At 39.4% G+C, this 16,547-nt stretch overlaps 1 protein-coding gene across 1 annotated transcript; it reads left to right on the top strand.

Annotated features, from left to right (window-relative positions):
* The first annotated feature begins 1,071 nt into the window (after positions 1-1,071).
* On the top strand, positions 1,072-16,332 carry lck (LCK proto-oncogene, Src family tyrosine kinase). Its single transcript, XM_073484315.1, has 13 exons — positions 1,072-1,267; positions 2,940-3,052; positions 3,676-3,739; positions 4,554-4,644; positions 5,862-5,960; positions 6,109-6,212; positions 6,778-6,927; positions 7,027-7,179; positions 9,762-9,945; positions 12,287-12,359; positions 14,584-14,737; positions 14,931-15,062; positions 15,656-16,332. Exons 2-13 carry the CDS (start codon positions 2,945-2,947, stop codon positions 15,850-15,852), a joined length of 1,509 nt encoding a protein of 502 aa, XP_073340416.1. The 5' UTR covers positions 1,072-1,267; positions 2,940-2,944; the 3' UTR covers positions 15,853-16,332.
* The last annotated feature ends 215 nt before the right edge of the window (positions 16,333-16,547 follow it).

Genomic DNA, 16,547 nt, shown 5'->3' with positions numbered 1-16,547 from the left:
GTCTTTTTTTGAATGGTCGCTGGCCACAGAGCAGACACAAACCACATGTGTGATTGACACCAATAGCCTTGATGTCTTGTTGTCTTGATGATGGCCTGAAACTACTTAACAGGAAACACAACAGTTCCAAATCACTAAACGCTCTTTTGTGTGGCTTTAATGTAATCATTTGTAACTAATTACAATACTGCTAAGATCAATCTGATGCTGTCTTATCAAATACTCTCTTACATGGTAAGTTCTTTTGGACAGTGTTGTATAAAGTATCCAAAAGTCATACAAAGTATCTGATATGAAATGTACTTGGCATCAAAAGTACAATTAAAGGTAATTTAAACATATATTTACATGTATGTATAAACTGTATACTTGGCATTGACTTGGTGTTACAGATGTTGGTGTTATCAGTGATGGTGTTATCAGATCTAATATTCAGCATTTTTCTGATTATCGGAATCAGCTTCTTTTTTTGTTTTTTGTTTTAATCTGATGGCAGATAAAAAAAATTTTTTTTAAAATGTGCTGCTTTGGCTCTGATGCATCATGTAATCTGCAAAGTCGCTAGTAACTAAAGTTATCAAATAAATGTAGTGCAGTAAAAAGTACAACATTTGCCTCCAAATGTAGTGGAGTGGACGGAAAAAGTGGCAGAAAATTGAAATAGTGCCTCAAAGTACCTCAAAGTTGTACTTAAAGTACAGTACTTTAGTAAATGTTCACTCATCACTGCTTTTGGATAACCCTGGACCCCCACCTCAACCCTGATGGTGTTCCTCACCTTTAAAGGTCACAGACTAACAATTGTTACACACAAAAGTAGCACAAACATACACAAATATAACCCCACCATTGTCTCCTACCCTCCTTGTCTAACTGTATTGGAACATTCACATCTTTGGGAGTGGTGCTGTCCTGACCCGTTAACCATGGAGCCCATGACGTTCCCCTCGCTCTGCTCACACACAGCTGCATGGTAAAGCACCTGTTAGAAGCCTGCAGAGCAACCCTCAACCTTTCAACGACAGGAAGCTCTCTGGGCTGCTATTCTCCACTCCTCTACGCTCTGTGTTTGCGTGTGTGTGTGTGTACAGACACATATCAGCAATAAGAGAAGCGGATGATGACAACTTCACACCCAGGCTCCGGTGGTGAAAAACTCAAAAACTGCTAACAAAAAAAAAGAACTATTGAATAAAGAATATCTCTATGGCGGTGCTTGAAATCTGATATTACTGGACACTTGAAGAGAAAAGTCAAACTTCAAGAGGTAAGTTTCAAACTTGTGATTTGATCGGTGTTACATAGTTAAAAATGGAGAAAGAAAAGACTGTGGTAGGTAGATTACATTATCATATTTGTTACATAAAATATGTTACATAAAGCAGAGGGGTTGGTTAGAGTAGATAAAACATTTGATCTTTCGATGTTTTTATAAAATAAATCGTACGAGTATGTATTGTACGAGCAGAGTATGGCCGCACCCAGAAGTGATGGCCAATTGTGAAAAATACATATTTTGTTCAATATGATACAACATAAAAACTAGCAATAAAACACATGTTCAGGTACTAGTTGTGTCATCATCACTGTTGTTAAAAATCATTATTTCAAAGAATACGGGATCACATATGAACAAGGATGCTTTTGCACTGCAATAAAACATACACTCTATCTTATTAATCTCATAAGTGTACTATAAAAATCTAACAAAAACATCAGGCAATTATGTGTTTTATAAATGTTTAGCTGTCACACCAACATGTCTAAATGCAAGAGATAATGACAAGATGTGAAGTATAAAATCAGAATGTGGAACAACAAACTGTTCATGTGAAACTGATGCAACACCAAAAAAAACCATAAAAAGTCTTTTTTGTGTAAATGTGTCTCGTTTTATAGTCTTTTGAAAAGATACAGTTTTAGCCCACAAGCTCCTCTTACATTAACTTCATTTCTCAATACCCATAATACTTTGCAAACAGTAACAATCTTCATTATTTGTTTGGAACGGCCTTCAGCTGCACATCATAAAAAGAAGAGGGTAGCCCCTCAATGGAAAATGCTGACTTTGTTTGTCCTTGAGTGCTCACTTGCAGGCGTAGGAGTGCTGATCATTCCAAAAAAACTTCTGGTGATCCTCCAATGATTTGCTCCTTTGGTCAGTGGTGTGTTGTTATTACCGGGTCAGGCCTCCTCAGATTTTTCTCACGGCTTGGAGCCCTTGGGACAGACGACTGCTGCGATTAGCACACTGACCCTGTTCCACGAGTGGCCCAATGGGAGCCAAGTGAGCTTGAGAAAAACCTGTTTGTACAGGGCACCAGTGTAAAACACAATGCAGAGCACATGCAGACGTTGGATTATACAAGATTAGTATTTGTGGACTTTAGTAAAGCCTGATATTCAAGTCTCAATTAGAATTAGAACATGTAACGGCCTGTGTATTGCAACACTGAACGGTAGTCGTTTGTCGCAGGTCCGCATGTGATTTTACATCATTGTTCTGTAAATGTTTATACAGTGTCAAAAGAGTGTCTAAAGTGGAAACTTTTACAGGTATTCGGCTCTTAGTTTCCAGCTCGATTCACCGTCAAACCTCCATTTTGAGGCGAGGCCCTCAGTCACATCCGATTCAAGCAGTTTTCTGAAACGAAAACATTTTCTTTAAGCGTCCTTCACCTGTAAATCTTGAAATGCAACCATGAAAAAGGTCTAAAAAAAAATTGGGAAAAATTACATTATTTTGCTAAGAGTATTTGTTTGTCTCTCAATTAAAAACTGTCTTGGATTGGTATGAGAGACATTTATTTGCCGGTCAAAAATAAAATACTTCCGTTAGAGAATTTTTCGCAATTAAAAAAATGTCATTGTCATTTTTTTTAACACTTTGATGCCTATACGCGATATTTTTAAAAAAAGCTTGAACCTCTGAATTGCAGGAAAGATGGGATGTAACTGCAGTTCGGACTATTCAGACGGCGAGTGGATCGAGAACTTGGATGAAATCTGTGAACACTGCAATTGTCCCATATCTCCTCAGTCATGTAATCCAGTAAGTGTCTACACACATTTTGTATTTGACCTGTAACTGTTGTTTTTTGTTTTTTATTTGTTTAACAGGGGCAGCACATTGTACTATGTGGTGTGTTAAAGTGTGTAAATGACCTTGACATGGGTGGTTTTTGGTTGTTTGTGTGGTTGAATGTGAGTGACCTCTTATACACATGAGGTGAGAGGGTGTGATCACATTTCCCACAATTCATTTCAAGTTGTGTAAATTACATAAACATAACTAAGAAAGTTATGTAAAATCTGCTCTTGATCCAGAAAACTTTTACAACGTACATAAGTGCGAGGGAAGTTGTCTTTTGTTTGTGTCTAATTAAATGGCAGTGTAATTATTCTCTCAATGTTGTTTGTTTCCTCTCCATGAGTTAGATGAACCATTAGATTAGAAATAAAGGAGAAAAACACCTGTGTGTGCCACAATACATCTAGACATTTCGTCTGGGACAAAACTGCTGATGTTTTAGCGATGAGATCTGTGCAATAGAGCAGAAATGGAGCTGGCTTTTACTATGAATGTGACATGTGATAGTTCCAGCTAGAATCTTCAATTTTTTTATGGAAAGTTGAATTTAAAATGTGAGTCTACTCTTGTTTTTCCCTCACCAGTACACAGACCAGCTGATTCCCTTTCAGCCATCAAATCATTCGCCTCCTACATCTCCTTTACCTGGTGAGACAGTGTACTTTTCTCTATGTGTTTGTGTGTGTACTTTTTGTATAATAAAATGATTCAAGTGAAGTTTCAGGCAGAGTTTTAAGATTTTATAGAAGGTATTATTGAATATATAAAGAAATAATATTACAAAATCGAAATACATTTCAAAAGCTTTTTATTTTCTCCTTTACCCCAAAATCAAATTGATGTATATTTATATATACATATATGTATGTACGTATGTTTTACATCACCATGTATTATCTGTTTCAAATCTTTCAACTTCTCACCCCTTAATTTTTTTGTGAGCCTTTTATATTTCACCCACACAACATTTTCCCTTTTTCCCACCAATTTCCTGGGAACATTTCCGTTTATTGCTTTCATGGTATCCCCCGGTGTCTCATATCAATCTGTGGTTGCTGTATTACATTTCAACCTTGAAGTTAAAAAAGCTAATTGCTGTAAGCTGGAATTCTTTGTAGCTCCTTGTAGGCTCTTTGGAAACAAAATACATCAGTAATCATAGAAATCAAAAGAAAACAATTTGATGCACATGCCTTAAAGAGCAAACTAAACTGGGAATTTCCATTTGTCACACAAGAAAAGTATGGCATTGGAGAATCACATATAAACTGGGTATTAATATGCTGTTGGAGAATCATGCATTAAATGGGTTTCTGATTCTGTACGCCTCACCTTTAGCCACCCGATCAACATTGTCTAACCATCACAAACTCTCTCCATTCACCATGCTTAGCAATAGTCATTTGTCAGAATGTTAATATCAAAGGAATTTTAACTCAAGCTTATAATATTCCTCTTGCAGACAACCTCGTGGTGGCCATTTACAGTTATGAACCCAACCATGATGGTGACCTGGGCTTTGAGAAGGGAGACAAACTTAAGATCATCAACAAGTAAGCGGCTGATTTATATATAGTAAACCATGGTAAACGTAATTTTAAATCATTTTTTCAGACTGCCCACAACACCTGAAACGTAATGTAAGTTTGTAGTATCACTACATACACAGCAAGATAATTATGTGTGTAGGATCATTACATACACAGCAAGATAACCCCTGTACATGCTTACCAGTTATGTTAGCTATCATTTACTGCTCCAAAAATCTAACCTGGGTCTTCACGGTGGCCTCGTGGCCGAAGGCACAGATCATGTAATCACCCTTCCGAGTGGGGACTTACAGAATGTCAATCCCCCCCTGCTCTCGCCCCGTGTTCCCTGCCTCTATACTCCTGTAACACACAAATACACATAAATACAGGAAGAAAGGTACATGTTGTGCTGACAGTACAAATCTGCAGGGCTATTGTTTAGTTATAAAATACTTGGGTAACGCACTATGAAGAAAAATGCGACAATCTTTTTTTTCTTATTTTAATTTTTAATAAATCAAAAGATAGTCTCTAGAAATGTGAAAAGCTTAGGAGGAAAGATTTATTTGGTTTTATTTGAACCACAAGGTCTTGTCTTTTGGTCATGTTTGTGTGTTGTTTATGTTTTCACAAGGTAATCTAGATTTAAATTTAGGGGCCACCAGAATCAAGAAAAAAAGGGAATATTTTCCTTGTAGTAGCTTTAAAGGTGCAGTATGTCAGATTTTCTATTTGAGACATTCAAAAATCAACTAAAAATTATCAACAGAGTGTGAAGTAATACAAGTTTTGATGTTGTGGTATTGATATATTGTGTTGCAGAGATATCTAGTTAGCATGCAATCCAGCTAGCCCTGTCCCATACCAGTCCAACACTTCTGTGCTAGCAGTGTAAACACCAACATTCATCTGGTGCTCTGAGCTTCCAGTCTGGACCACTAGATGCACAGTTAAACCAGCTAAATAGACTTAGCAGCAGTTACTCTAGTGATATGCTGACCCCTATTTGTTTTTAAATCAAAGTGAAAGTATTTAGTGTTCTGCATACGTGGCACCAGACCAAAGTGTCACAAGATGTAGTACACAAAAAAATGCTCATTTTCATTACAAAGACTCCTTTTGCTTGTAGGGGCTAACTGATACTGAAGGTGTAGCCATTCATCTTAGATAGTCTAGACTGCTGTGAGGCATCACAGACATGTACTCACTCATGTACTGCTGTCTCTTTTAACACCCAGGGAGGATCCTGAGTGGTATCTGGCAGAGTCTCTCACCACAGGCCAGCAGGGCTACATCCCATACAACTTTGTTGCAATGACCACAGTGGAGACTGAACCGTACGTCATACAGGAAACATAATGATACCGCTTCTCAGCACCATGTGACTTAACCTATGCACCATCTCACAAAATTCATGCTGTGTCCCAGAGTGTAAAGGAAGTGGTTAGCTCAAAGCATGAAGCATGTTGTGTATTTGTGCTGCAGGTGGTTCTTTAAGAACATTTCTAGAAACGAAGCCATGAGGCTCCTCCTGGCTCCCGGGAATACGCTGGGCTCCTTCCTGGTTCGAGAGAGTGAGACGACCCCAGGTGATTGACTCATATACAATCTACACATAATCTATTTCACAAGGTTGTTTCTACATAAGTATGGTCTGTCACATTTGCTTAAAGGTCCTTCCTGTAGCATTTTTAAAGAATCCTAAAGTGAGAAAATGCTTCAAATGACTTGGAACCTCTTGTTCTCGTTATGACTGGCAGCGTTTCTAAAATAAGACCCATTTCCCACATTCCCCTTTCCTGTTTCCCAACTCGCTTCATCTATTTAATTTCAGGTTTGCTTTATTGTTGAAAATGTTGAGACTTGTGCATGTGCATTTCCTTCATTTCACTATTCCTGTTAGACATGCAGCACAAACTCCACTATATGGAAGTTTGTACTACCATAAATCAATATGTTTGCACTGTAAAGAAGTAGAATTAAAAGAAATTTGGTCAGCTGAAGAATAAAATCAGTGTTAAGTCTGATCGCGTTTGCTCCTGTGCTACTGAAATATAATTAGAAATGTATTTAATGATGTTAAAATGCTAAACATATGAATTTGTGTGAAATGTGCATCATTTCACACTCGATTATACTTCTTCTTTTTCTCAGGCTCATACTCCTTATCGATCAGGGACTTGGACCACAACACTGGCGAGGGAGTCAAGCACTACAGAATCCGCAACATGGACAATGGCGGCTTCTACATCACAGCCAAGATATCCTTTAACTCGCTGAAGGAGCTAGTCCAGCATCACTCACGTGCGTGTATACCCTCTTGAGGGGATTAATCAAGATTAATGTGTTGATCCTTACCTGAATAATTTCAAACATGTCTCCTCACTGTTTTTACCAATCCAGGTGATGCAGATGGGTTGTGCACAAAGCTGATGAAGCCGTGTCAGTCGAGGGCGCCGCAGAAGCCCTGGTGGCAGGATGAGTGGGAGATTCCCAGAGAGTCCCTGAAGCTGGAGCGCAGGCTTGGAGCGGGACAGTTTGGAGAAGTCTGGATGGGTGAGTGACAGAGGAGATGGATTCTGTGGATTATTTTAAGTAACCGGGTCATGATTTCTGGAGAGAGTATTTCATATGTATGTCCGTAATATTGAAGAGAAGGCAGATATCTCTATGTATTCTTGATTTTGGTACATCACATGTACAAAGCCCAGTTGCTCAATCAAGTTGTGGGTTTGAATTTGTGTCTGCTAGCAAGCCATTTGCCAGGGTTTTTCTGCAGTGTATGCAGAACAGTTTCCTCCACACAGCCTTAATTGTAGGCTTGAATGAGCTGGTAAACTGGAGAGTGATGTGAGGTTTTTTCCCTGTACAGCAACACTCAAACTATATGAACCCACCTTTAAAATGAGCTCCCGAATTGGAGGAATTGTCTCTTTACAATAGGCACATGAATGTCTATTGTCATAGTGGAATATTGAGGTAAACAAGAAGGAAAAATGTTTTGTTTAGAAGGGTATCCACTGAAATAATCTGAGCCACAGCCCTCTTACTGTTTTCCATCCACATTTGCCAGCACAATTCAGCATCCCAAACAAACCACTGTATTAGAGTTAAACATTGCCAACCATGGAGCTCTATGTCCTCATTTCACAGCCGCTTTCTATTTACAGTATCTCCTTGCATGTAGTCTGGGCACTGTATTTGTGTCTTTATCCACGTCCAAACATTGGACGCACTTGAATAATGGGAGTGACTGTCATTTACTCTGTAATGTTTATTTTTGTTAGATAGCATGAAAATATGTGATAACCATATTCTATAGCGAGAAGATTTCCATTGTGGATAAAAGAGATGGAGGAATGCTTTGAATAGTGATCATAATTTTTTCCAGCATTGCTAACCTTTGATGCATGGTGTGAGATGTTCACAGTGTTTTATGACTGAAGATGAAACATGATACGGGAGTGTTAATGTACCAGAGCTGGAATGAGATCTTGTTTGCATGAGAGTCATGTGGAACTTTGTTAGTTTAGCACACATTTGATCACAACTCATGATCCTTACAAGCTGAGATGAACATTTTCCTGGTTTACTTGTACATTAAACGCAGTGTATTCATCCGTGTGTACAAAACATTTTAGTCCTGCTTGCAGCATGGCTCTATTGGGGGCAATGTATGTCAGTTGGTCCACCGCTTTGGACCAGATTGAAGTATCTCAACAACTGCTAGATGGATTATCATGACATTTTGTTCAGACATTTACAGAAGATGAAGCCTACTGACTTTCTTTTCTAGTGCTAACACAAGGGTGCAAAGGTACCATGAAATAACTCAACAATTATCTGGTGGATTACTTTTAAAATTGCTACAGATATTCATGGTCCCCAGAGGATGAATCCCAATGACTTTCGGTGTCCTCTGCCTGTTTGTTTAGCATCACCAGAAGGTCATTGTTTTCGTTCATCTAATAAAATATCTCAACATCTACTTGATGAACCGACACAAACTTTGATACAATGTGATTCCCCGACTTTTCCTCTAGCATCATCCTGAGGTTGATTGTGGTTTTGTGGCAGAATTTCTCACCAACCCTTGACCTATTTCCCTTCAAGATGAAATACCAAAACAAACAGCAAATAAGCAACTCAATCGCAAGCATCAAGGTTTTTAATCAGTCAATGCAGAGGTGATAAGTGCAGGTGTGAATTGACATTTTTCAAAACTTTTGTCAAATTTTTGGGCGATTTGATTCCCATCACCACAAAAGAGACTAAGCAAGTTGTTTTCATGTTGCCTTCTACCCTCAAGACCCTCTACCCTTACTTAATTATAATAATTGTTTTAATCCCTTTTCCTCTACCAACATTACCAAGTGAATATTCAGTTTAGTCCAATAGTTTGGTTTATGACTAAATACCTTCAAAACGAATGACATTCCCATCAGCTTCAGTTTTACTATAAGTTTAGTGCTACTCAGCAAATGCTCACACGCTAAATTATATGGCAACATGGTACAGTATACCTCAGCATGTGAGCACTGGAATCGTGCATGCAAGCATACTGATGTTAGCCTTGAAGGTGCAGTATGTGAGAATTTTAGTTGAAAACAGTTTTAAAAATTAGCTAAATGAAGAAACTAAACTAAAATTATCGTCAGAATTTGAAAATATAACAGTTTTGACGTTATGACGTCTAAGTACAGTGTAGTAGAGATATCTACTGGTTTTAGCATGCCTAGCAGCTAGCCCCAGCCCATCCCAGGCCAACTGCTCTTGTGCTAGCGTTGTAAACACCAACACTCGACGGTGCTTCAAGCTCCCAGTCTAGACTACTAGCTGCACGGATAACTGAGCTAACTAGCTAATGGCAGCTACAGTTAGCAGCAGTTACAGCAGTTAAGCTCAAAGCACAATTACACAGTACAGTACAGCCTCACAGAGCTGCCAAAAGTCACAACAAAAGTCACAACTGTGAAAGTTGAGGTCAGCACAATTCATATGTGTAGCACGTCACGCCCATCACGCAGCAATACGTTTTGGGTGTCAGCATGTAGCTTCATATCACTGCATTACTCTCTTAGTTTTGTTTTAATCAATGCCTTTCAACAACCCAGTGATGTTTACATGTACATTTCCAGGTGTCTACAATAATGACAGGAGGGTGGCAATCAAAAACCTGAAGATGGGTACAATGTCAGTGGAAGCCTTCCTGGCAGAGGCGAACATGATGAAGAACTTGCAGCATGCACGCCTTGTCCGCCTCTTTGCTGTCGTTACCCAGGAGCCAATCTATATTGTCACAGAGTACATGGAAAATGGTAGGTAGAAATACTCCGTCTCACTACATTTTTGTAATCACGGCAACCATTTAGAGGAAATTCCAGATATCACTGAAGGCATCAAAAGAGAAGAAAAAGTCCCACAGTGTTTCCATGAAATTAATGCTTAATTGGACATGAATGAAAAAGATATCCTTAAGTGATCACACCAGCTTGTTCCAGTTCAGTTTAGTCATCTAAATATGTCTAAGCCTGTCTGAAATGATCATTTCCTTAATCTCCCGCTCTGTTACCCTGAACACCAAAGATGGTATCATCAGGGTGAGCTCTGTGCCTGGAGCAAAGACAAAGGAAACTGTCTGTAGTCAGGATCAAACATGTTGATCTGTTATCGGACTCTGGGTGCCAAAAACACATGTTCAAACAAAAGACTGGGCTGCCCAATGTGTTTCACCCTTTTTATGAGTCACAGTGTTGTCAGACGTGTGCTACACTCCAGTGACTTTGTTGAATGAGCTTTTTGATCACAGCTGCCTTCTTATTTATTTGTGTTTGATGAACGATAAGAGATGAGATTGTAAGTGAATGTAGCTGTATGAGCAAACCTTAATAAGGCAGATTAAGTCATGAGCCTTGCCACCCAAAGCATGCTGCTCTGCTCTGCTCTGCCCTGCTGAAGTGGCCCACCTTCTGATAGGCTATTTTCAGCTTCTCCTCATGACCCTCTTGTATTCGCCGCTCTGTGCTAAAATGTTTCAAAGCAAACATGAACTCTCACTTCTTTTCCCGAGCCCCTCCAGACAGGTTACTGTTGTTTACTTGCAGAGGGGAAGTCTCTCCTGGCCAGTCTGGGACGAGACGGTGTTAAAAGAGGAGAGGGTGAATCACCAGGTTATTGTTCAGCCCTGATGAGACCTGGCTACCTTCCAAAGTATGTGTTAGGCACATGCGTCCACAGAAACTCACATGCACGGACACATGCTCAGAAATACTGGTTGTGGTAGTAAACAAACTTCAACAATGGCAGTTTGTTCAGCATCTTTCCACTGCATCATCATCGTTTCCCCTACCTTCCTAGATAACAAAATACATGTGAAATTACTGTGAATCACAAACATGAGTTATAAAATGGCAGCCATATGGAAGAGATGCAGTATATGTCTCACTTTAAGCTCAAACGTCTTTGTGTTTCTTTCTCACTGGGAGGAACAATAACAAAATGCATGGAGAGATGCTGTCACAAACACAGCAGCTGCCTTACAGCTGAATTGAATGGAGTGCCTTTGTATAATCTTGTATGTGTGGCCTGTAAACCACCAGCAATGGCTCTACATGAAGCTGCCTCTTTGTCTGGGATCTACGTGTGGACAGGACACAATCGTCGCCTCTGTTGTCAAGAGAAAGGATGGCTCACAGTTCCCGTCTTTTCAATTTGTCCCTTTTTTATTATCGAAGACAACAAAGATGGAAAATAACAGGCGTGTCAATCCTAGCTTCCCTTTGTGACCTTGACAAAGAGTCGTCCTCTGGCTCTCAGACTTCAAAAGCAGTCTTCCGGACTTAAGCAGAGGAGCAAAGGCCTCCTCTTTCCTGGCACGGTCATTCCTCTTAAAGTATTTCCTTTGGTTTGACTTGGCTGGCTGGCGTGCAGAGGTATTGTTCTGCGCTAATCAAACCCAACACAAAGTCAGCTGTCAGAGACTATGCATCCACCTGACTGATGCTCTGTGTACTTCCTCACTGTGTTATGGTCCCTGATTTGGAAACGGCTATTTTGATCTAACTCTGTCTATTTATGTCTGTGGGGAATCAGGGTGTTGCTATTATTTTTGCATTTATTTGGAGCTTAAAGGTGCAATATGTAAGAATTGGCCACCTGGAATTCATACTCCCAACAAATAGAGGAAGCAGATCACCAGAGTACATGCTTACTGCTGCTAACTGTATTCTTTTTATACATCTATGAGTGTAGCTACTGTTAGCACGTTATTATCAGGGGAGTGTTGGTGTTTACGCTGCTAGCACTGGAGATTTGTGCCGCTGGGAGAAAGAGGTTTTCAGGCCTGGGGCTTGCTGGTTAGTATTTTAACTTAAATGAATTTTTGAATGTTTTTAACTAACATACTTACATATCACACTTTTGATCTTCCGTATGTAGAACCTTCAGATACAGTACAATAAACAAGTGTATGCATCTGTAGTACTCAGCACATGCTGGTGGTGGTAACCTAGTTTGCCCATTGGCTTTTTTAACCACCTGTTGGGGTTGACATGATTTGTGAAAGAAATCTTTCCACTCAGTTTGCATTTACAAGAAAGTCGTTAAAAACATGTGAAAGGGCTTTTCTGAAGAGAAATAACTTTAATGTCATTTTTACAGGTAGCCTTGTGGATTACCTAAAAACAACGGAGGGAAGCAATGTGCCCATGAACACCCTGATAGACATGGCATCTCAGGCAAGACACCTCTATTTTTTTCTTCTTCTGTGTCTATACTCCTTTCATCCCATTTACCAGATTCCCTTTCATTTTTTCTTTCACTTGCTTTTCTCTTACCATGATCCTCACAGAAAGCAGAGGCTTATATTCAACACTAGTCTTGTAACATCAGCAGAGCTGGATGGATGTGTGTGCAGGGGTGCGTGCCATGCAGAATATTTTATGTATTCACCAAGGTGCAGGCTCAGCTAAACTGTCAAAATCCGGACATGGGTGACAAAACCTGAAACCGAAAGCATGTTGGCGATTTTCCTTTTAATTTCTTTGAATTTGTCTTGCTGCCTTTATCAACCTATGATTAAGATGCTCTGTCACAGCTGTATCAAAGTGATTGTGTAGTGTTATGTTCATGTAACAGCCTGACATATGACTAATTGGGTCAGATAAGCCAGATGTATAAGCGTGGGGTTTGAACAGACTGCAAGTCAACGTGATAGTTTGACATTTTGGGAAGAATGCTCATCTCTCTTTTTTATAATGAGATAGGAAGAAAGATACCACTGTCATATCTGTCTGTTAAATATGATTGGGCAAACAATTACAGGTTCTCTTTCTAACAATTTGTAGCAATTTACACATATTAATCACTTTTTTATGGGCCATATGTGAGCGGATTGCAACATCACATGAAAAATGAGACCTTCCCTGTCTCTCTCGGTTGCCTATTCAAGCCTGTGGATGATTTGTTGAAGTCCAAGTTCTTCATCAACATGAACCCAGGTGGAACACACAGGCTATCAACACACAGTCTGCCCAACTTGCATAACAAAGCAACCATAACAGTTTGCTGATAAACTGTCTGTTTTCTGACCTAGCATTTTGAGTGTGCGATGTAGTAAAACATGGCCTTGATGTATTTTTTTCTTTCTATGGCCACTGGGGCTCCCTAATAATGTAATGTGTTACCTGGTAGGTACATTGTTCTTACCCTCAGGCAGAGCCAGGCGAACTGAATCCCTGTTTCCAATCTTTATGTTAATATAACGGCTACCGGCTCAAGCTTCATTTTTAGCTAGCTGCAGACATGAGAGCGTGTACGATCAATCATCTTATTAAACTCTCAACAGCAAAGTGAATTAACATATTTCCCGAAATGTCAAACACTAATCATTACCACATCTACTTCTTGAAATGTTACATGTTAGTAGCTATAGGAACTCTGACTTATATGTGTTGTGGGTGTGGGAATGGAAACACAACCACAGGAAGACAGACTGAAGTTAAACAAGAGAGAATATTCTTCATCCGGAGTGGGCCGATTCTCTGACGCCTTAGAGCTTTACGCAGGGTTCATACAGGGCTTTGTGGTGAATATATTTTACAGAAAGATGCTTTCAAGTCAGTCATCCTGCACTGATAGCATTTTCAGTAAAAGCGCTTGGCAAGTAACTCTAACCGTTATGTAATGGACCATGAAAATTAAATTCATTAATGACTTGATGACACCTACAACTTCATTGATTGATTCATACCACAATCAGATGAGAGGAATTGAGACTAAAGAGGCATTATGTCAGATGAATGGGGAGTCATGACAACGGTCATGAAATACAAATTTAGTTTATGAGCTACAAATCCCCTGCATACGTACATCTCACATTTCTGACAAGACCCCCAGGGCCAGTCGGACCTATGTGAGAGATTCTTACGTCTGAAAGGTGCACCACTGACCCAGCAAAACATAAAGGGTTTCATATTTGAACACACACACTGCAAACCAATGACACAGATGCTTATTAAGAGTGGGTGGGGGTTTCTGTTGAAATCATTTGCAATTACCTGAAATGCCTCATACATGTGTGTTATGAATTTACCTCTGTGGGCTACCCATGAGGAAATGAGTCATGCAGTGTGATTAAACCATAAACACGGTCACAGGATAAATCAGCCAGTCTGTCTTACAGTAAAGTAAAAGCAAGACTGCAGCTTTAAGTACCAGGAAGTAGAGCAGACACAGCTTTGCACCTGGGTGGAGTATGTGGGTGGAGTGTGGAGGTAAAGGGTATAAGAATTGACCCGAGGAAGTGGTAAACTCCCTGGTTTGGGAATCTTTTTTGTTGTTATGTCCAACACACACAAATATTACACACAATACTAAATCATACGCATGTCCCTCACACTTTCCTGCTTGAACACACGCACACACAGTAGGGCTTTTCTGATGATGTCCTGTCCCCTGCAGGTGGCTGACGGCATGGCCTTCATTGAGGCTAAAAATTACATCCATCGAGACCTGAGAGCAGCCAACATCCTGGTGTCTCATGAACTTATCTGTAAGATTGCCGACTTTGGACTAGCAAGACTGATTGAGGACAACGAATACACAGCAAGAGAGGGTAACTGGACCTTGTAGAGATTACTCATATGACACACATGGAATATTATTTGTTGTATTATAGTTAAGTTTTTGTTTGAGTGTATTTGGCAAGGAAAGATCTCAATTGCTACACAAATATTGAAGTGTGATGAAAATCTGTGCAGCAGCTCCACCAAGTGTTCATGCTTGTTTTTCTGCCCCTGTGTTCATAGGTGCAAAGTTCCCCATCAAATGGACTGCCCCAGAGGCTATTAACTACGGCACCTTTTCCATAAAATCAGATGTGTGGTCATTCGGGATCCTCCTGACTGAAATAGTGACATACGGACGCATTCCTTACCCTGGTAAATACTCATTCACTGTACTCATACCAGCTATGATTTACAACTAAGTACATTGAAGTACAATTTTGAGGTACTTGTACTTTATGTAGTATTTCCTTTTAATGCTACTTTATATTGACACTCCACTACAATTTGGAGGACAATATTGTAATTTTACCCCTACACCTACATTTATTTGAAAATTAAGTTACTGGAAGGTAGAGCCAACATAGTGCATTTTTAAAAATAGGTGCATATTATACCAAAAATATACACCAAAAAACCTGATTCCAACAAGCCCACAATATCAGATATCAGAAAATTGGTCAAAGTTGACGAATCGGACAAATGTAAATATATGTATTATTCTACCTTTACTTGTACTCTTGATATGTAAGTACATTTATTGCCAGAAACCTACTTCTGATTCTTAAGTACACTTAATTTCAGATACTATAGGACTTTTTAATCAAGTACAGTTTGTGTGGGTGACTTTCACTTTTACTAAAGTAATATTTTAACATGATATCTTTACTTTTAGTGTGACTTTTGGATACAACACTGACTCATTGTAGTTCATCACAAAACTCTCCAACATTTTACCTGTTGTTCAGGTATGTCCAACCCAGAGGTAATCCAGAACCTGGAGAGGAACTACAGGATGCCGAGGCCAGAAAACTGCTCAGAGGGGCTTTATAACATCATGTGTTTGTGCTGGAGGGAAAACCCAGACGACAGGCCCACCTTCGAGTACCTGAGGAGCGTTCTGGAGGATTTCTTCACTGCCACAGAGAGGCAGTACCAGGAATAGCCCTGATGGGGCAGAAAGACATTGAGACATGCAATAGAAATACTCAAACTAAAGGCCTAGCCTGTGAAGGTGGAGGCTGAATTATATTTTTCTGTTTGTTTGTTTGTTTGTTAAAGAGTACGTGCCTTTATATTGAGGTACACACTGAGATTTTGCAAATAAGAGTACTTTGTTTCTGCATCAATCTTATATTGAAATGGCCTCTTTGATATGATACAGTCACATGTGGAACCTGAAGCACACTGTGGAGCCAGCTGGGAACTGTCTGATGTCGCTGAATACGTAGCTGCTCTCCTGGTGCTTATTATTAAGATGTAAATATTGTCAAACTGCTTCAGCCATGTCTTACCTCTGCAGTTTAATCAGTGTTTTCAAATTGTTTTACCTACAGTAAAAATCTTTACATGGTTGTTGTTTGATGTTATACTGAATAAAGCAAAACCCATCACCATTCACTTAAGCTAAAATGAACCACCATCAGCCCGGATATACTGTGTGATATGTTTCATAATGTACAAAAATACTCAAATAATATTCCTGCATTTAAGTACATTTATCAAATTAAATCATGCTGCATTCTAGACAGTGTAGTTTGTTGGCAACAATTCTGCAGAGATGCCAAAATAAATAAAACAGCCACAAAAAAATATGAATTGATGATCACGCACATAGTCTTTGATTGATATTGAGCAACA

This window comes from Pagrus major, chromosome 16 (assembly GCF_040436345.1).
Source record: "Pagrus major chromosome 16, Pma_NU_1.0".
Classification (NCBI taxonomy): domain Eukaryota; kingdom Metazoa; phylum Chordata; class Actinopteri; order Spariformes; family Sparidae; genus Pagrus; species Pagrus major.
This window is presented reverse-complemented; position numbering and strand designations above follow the sequence as displayed.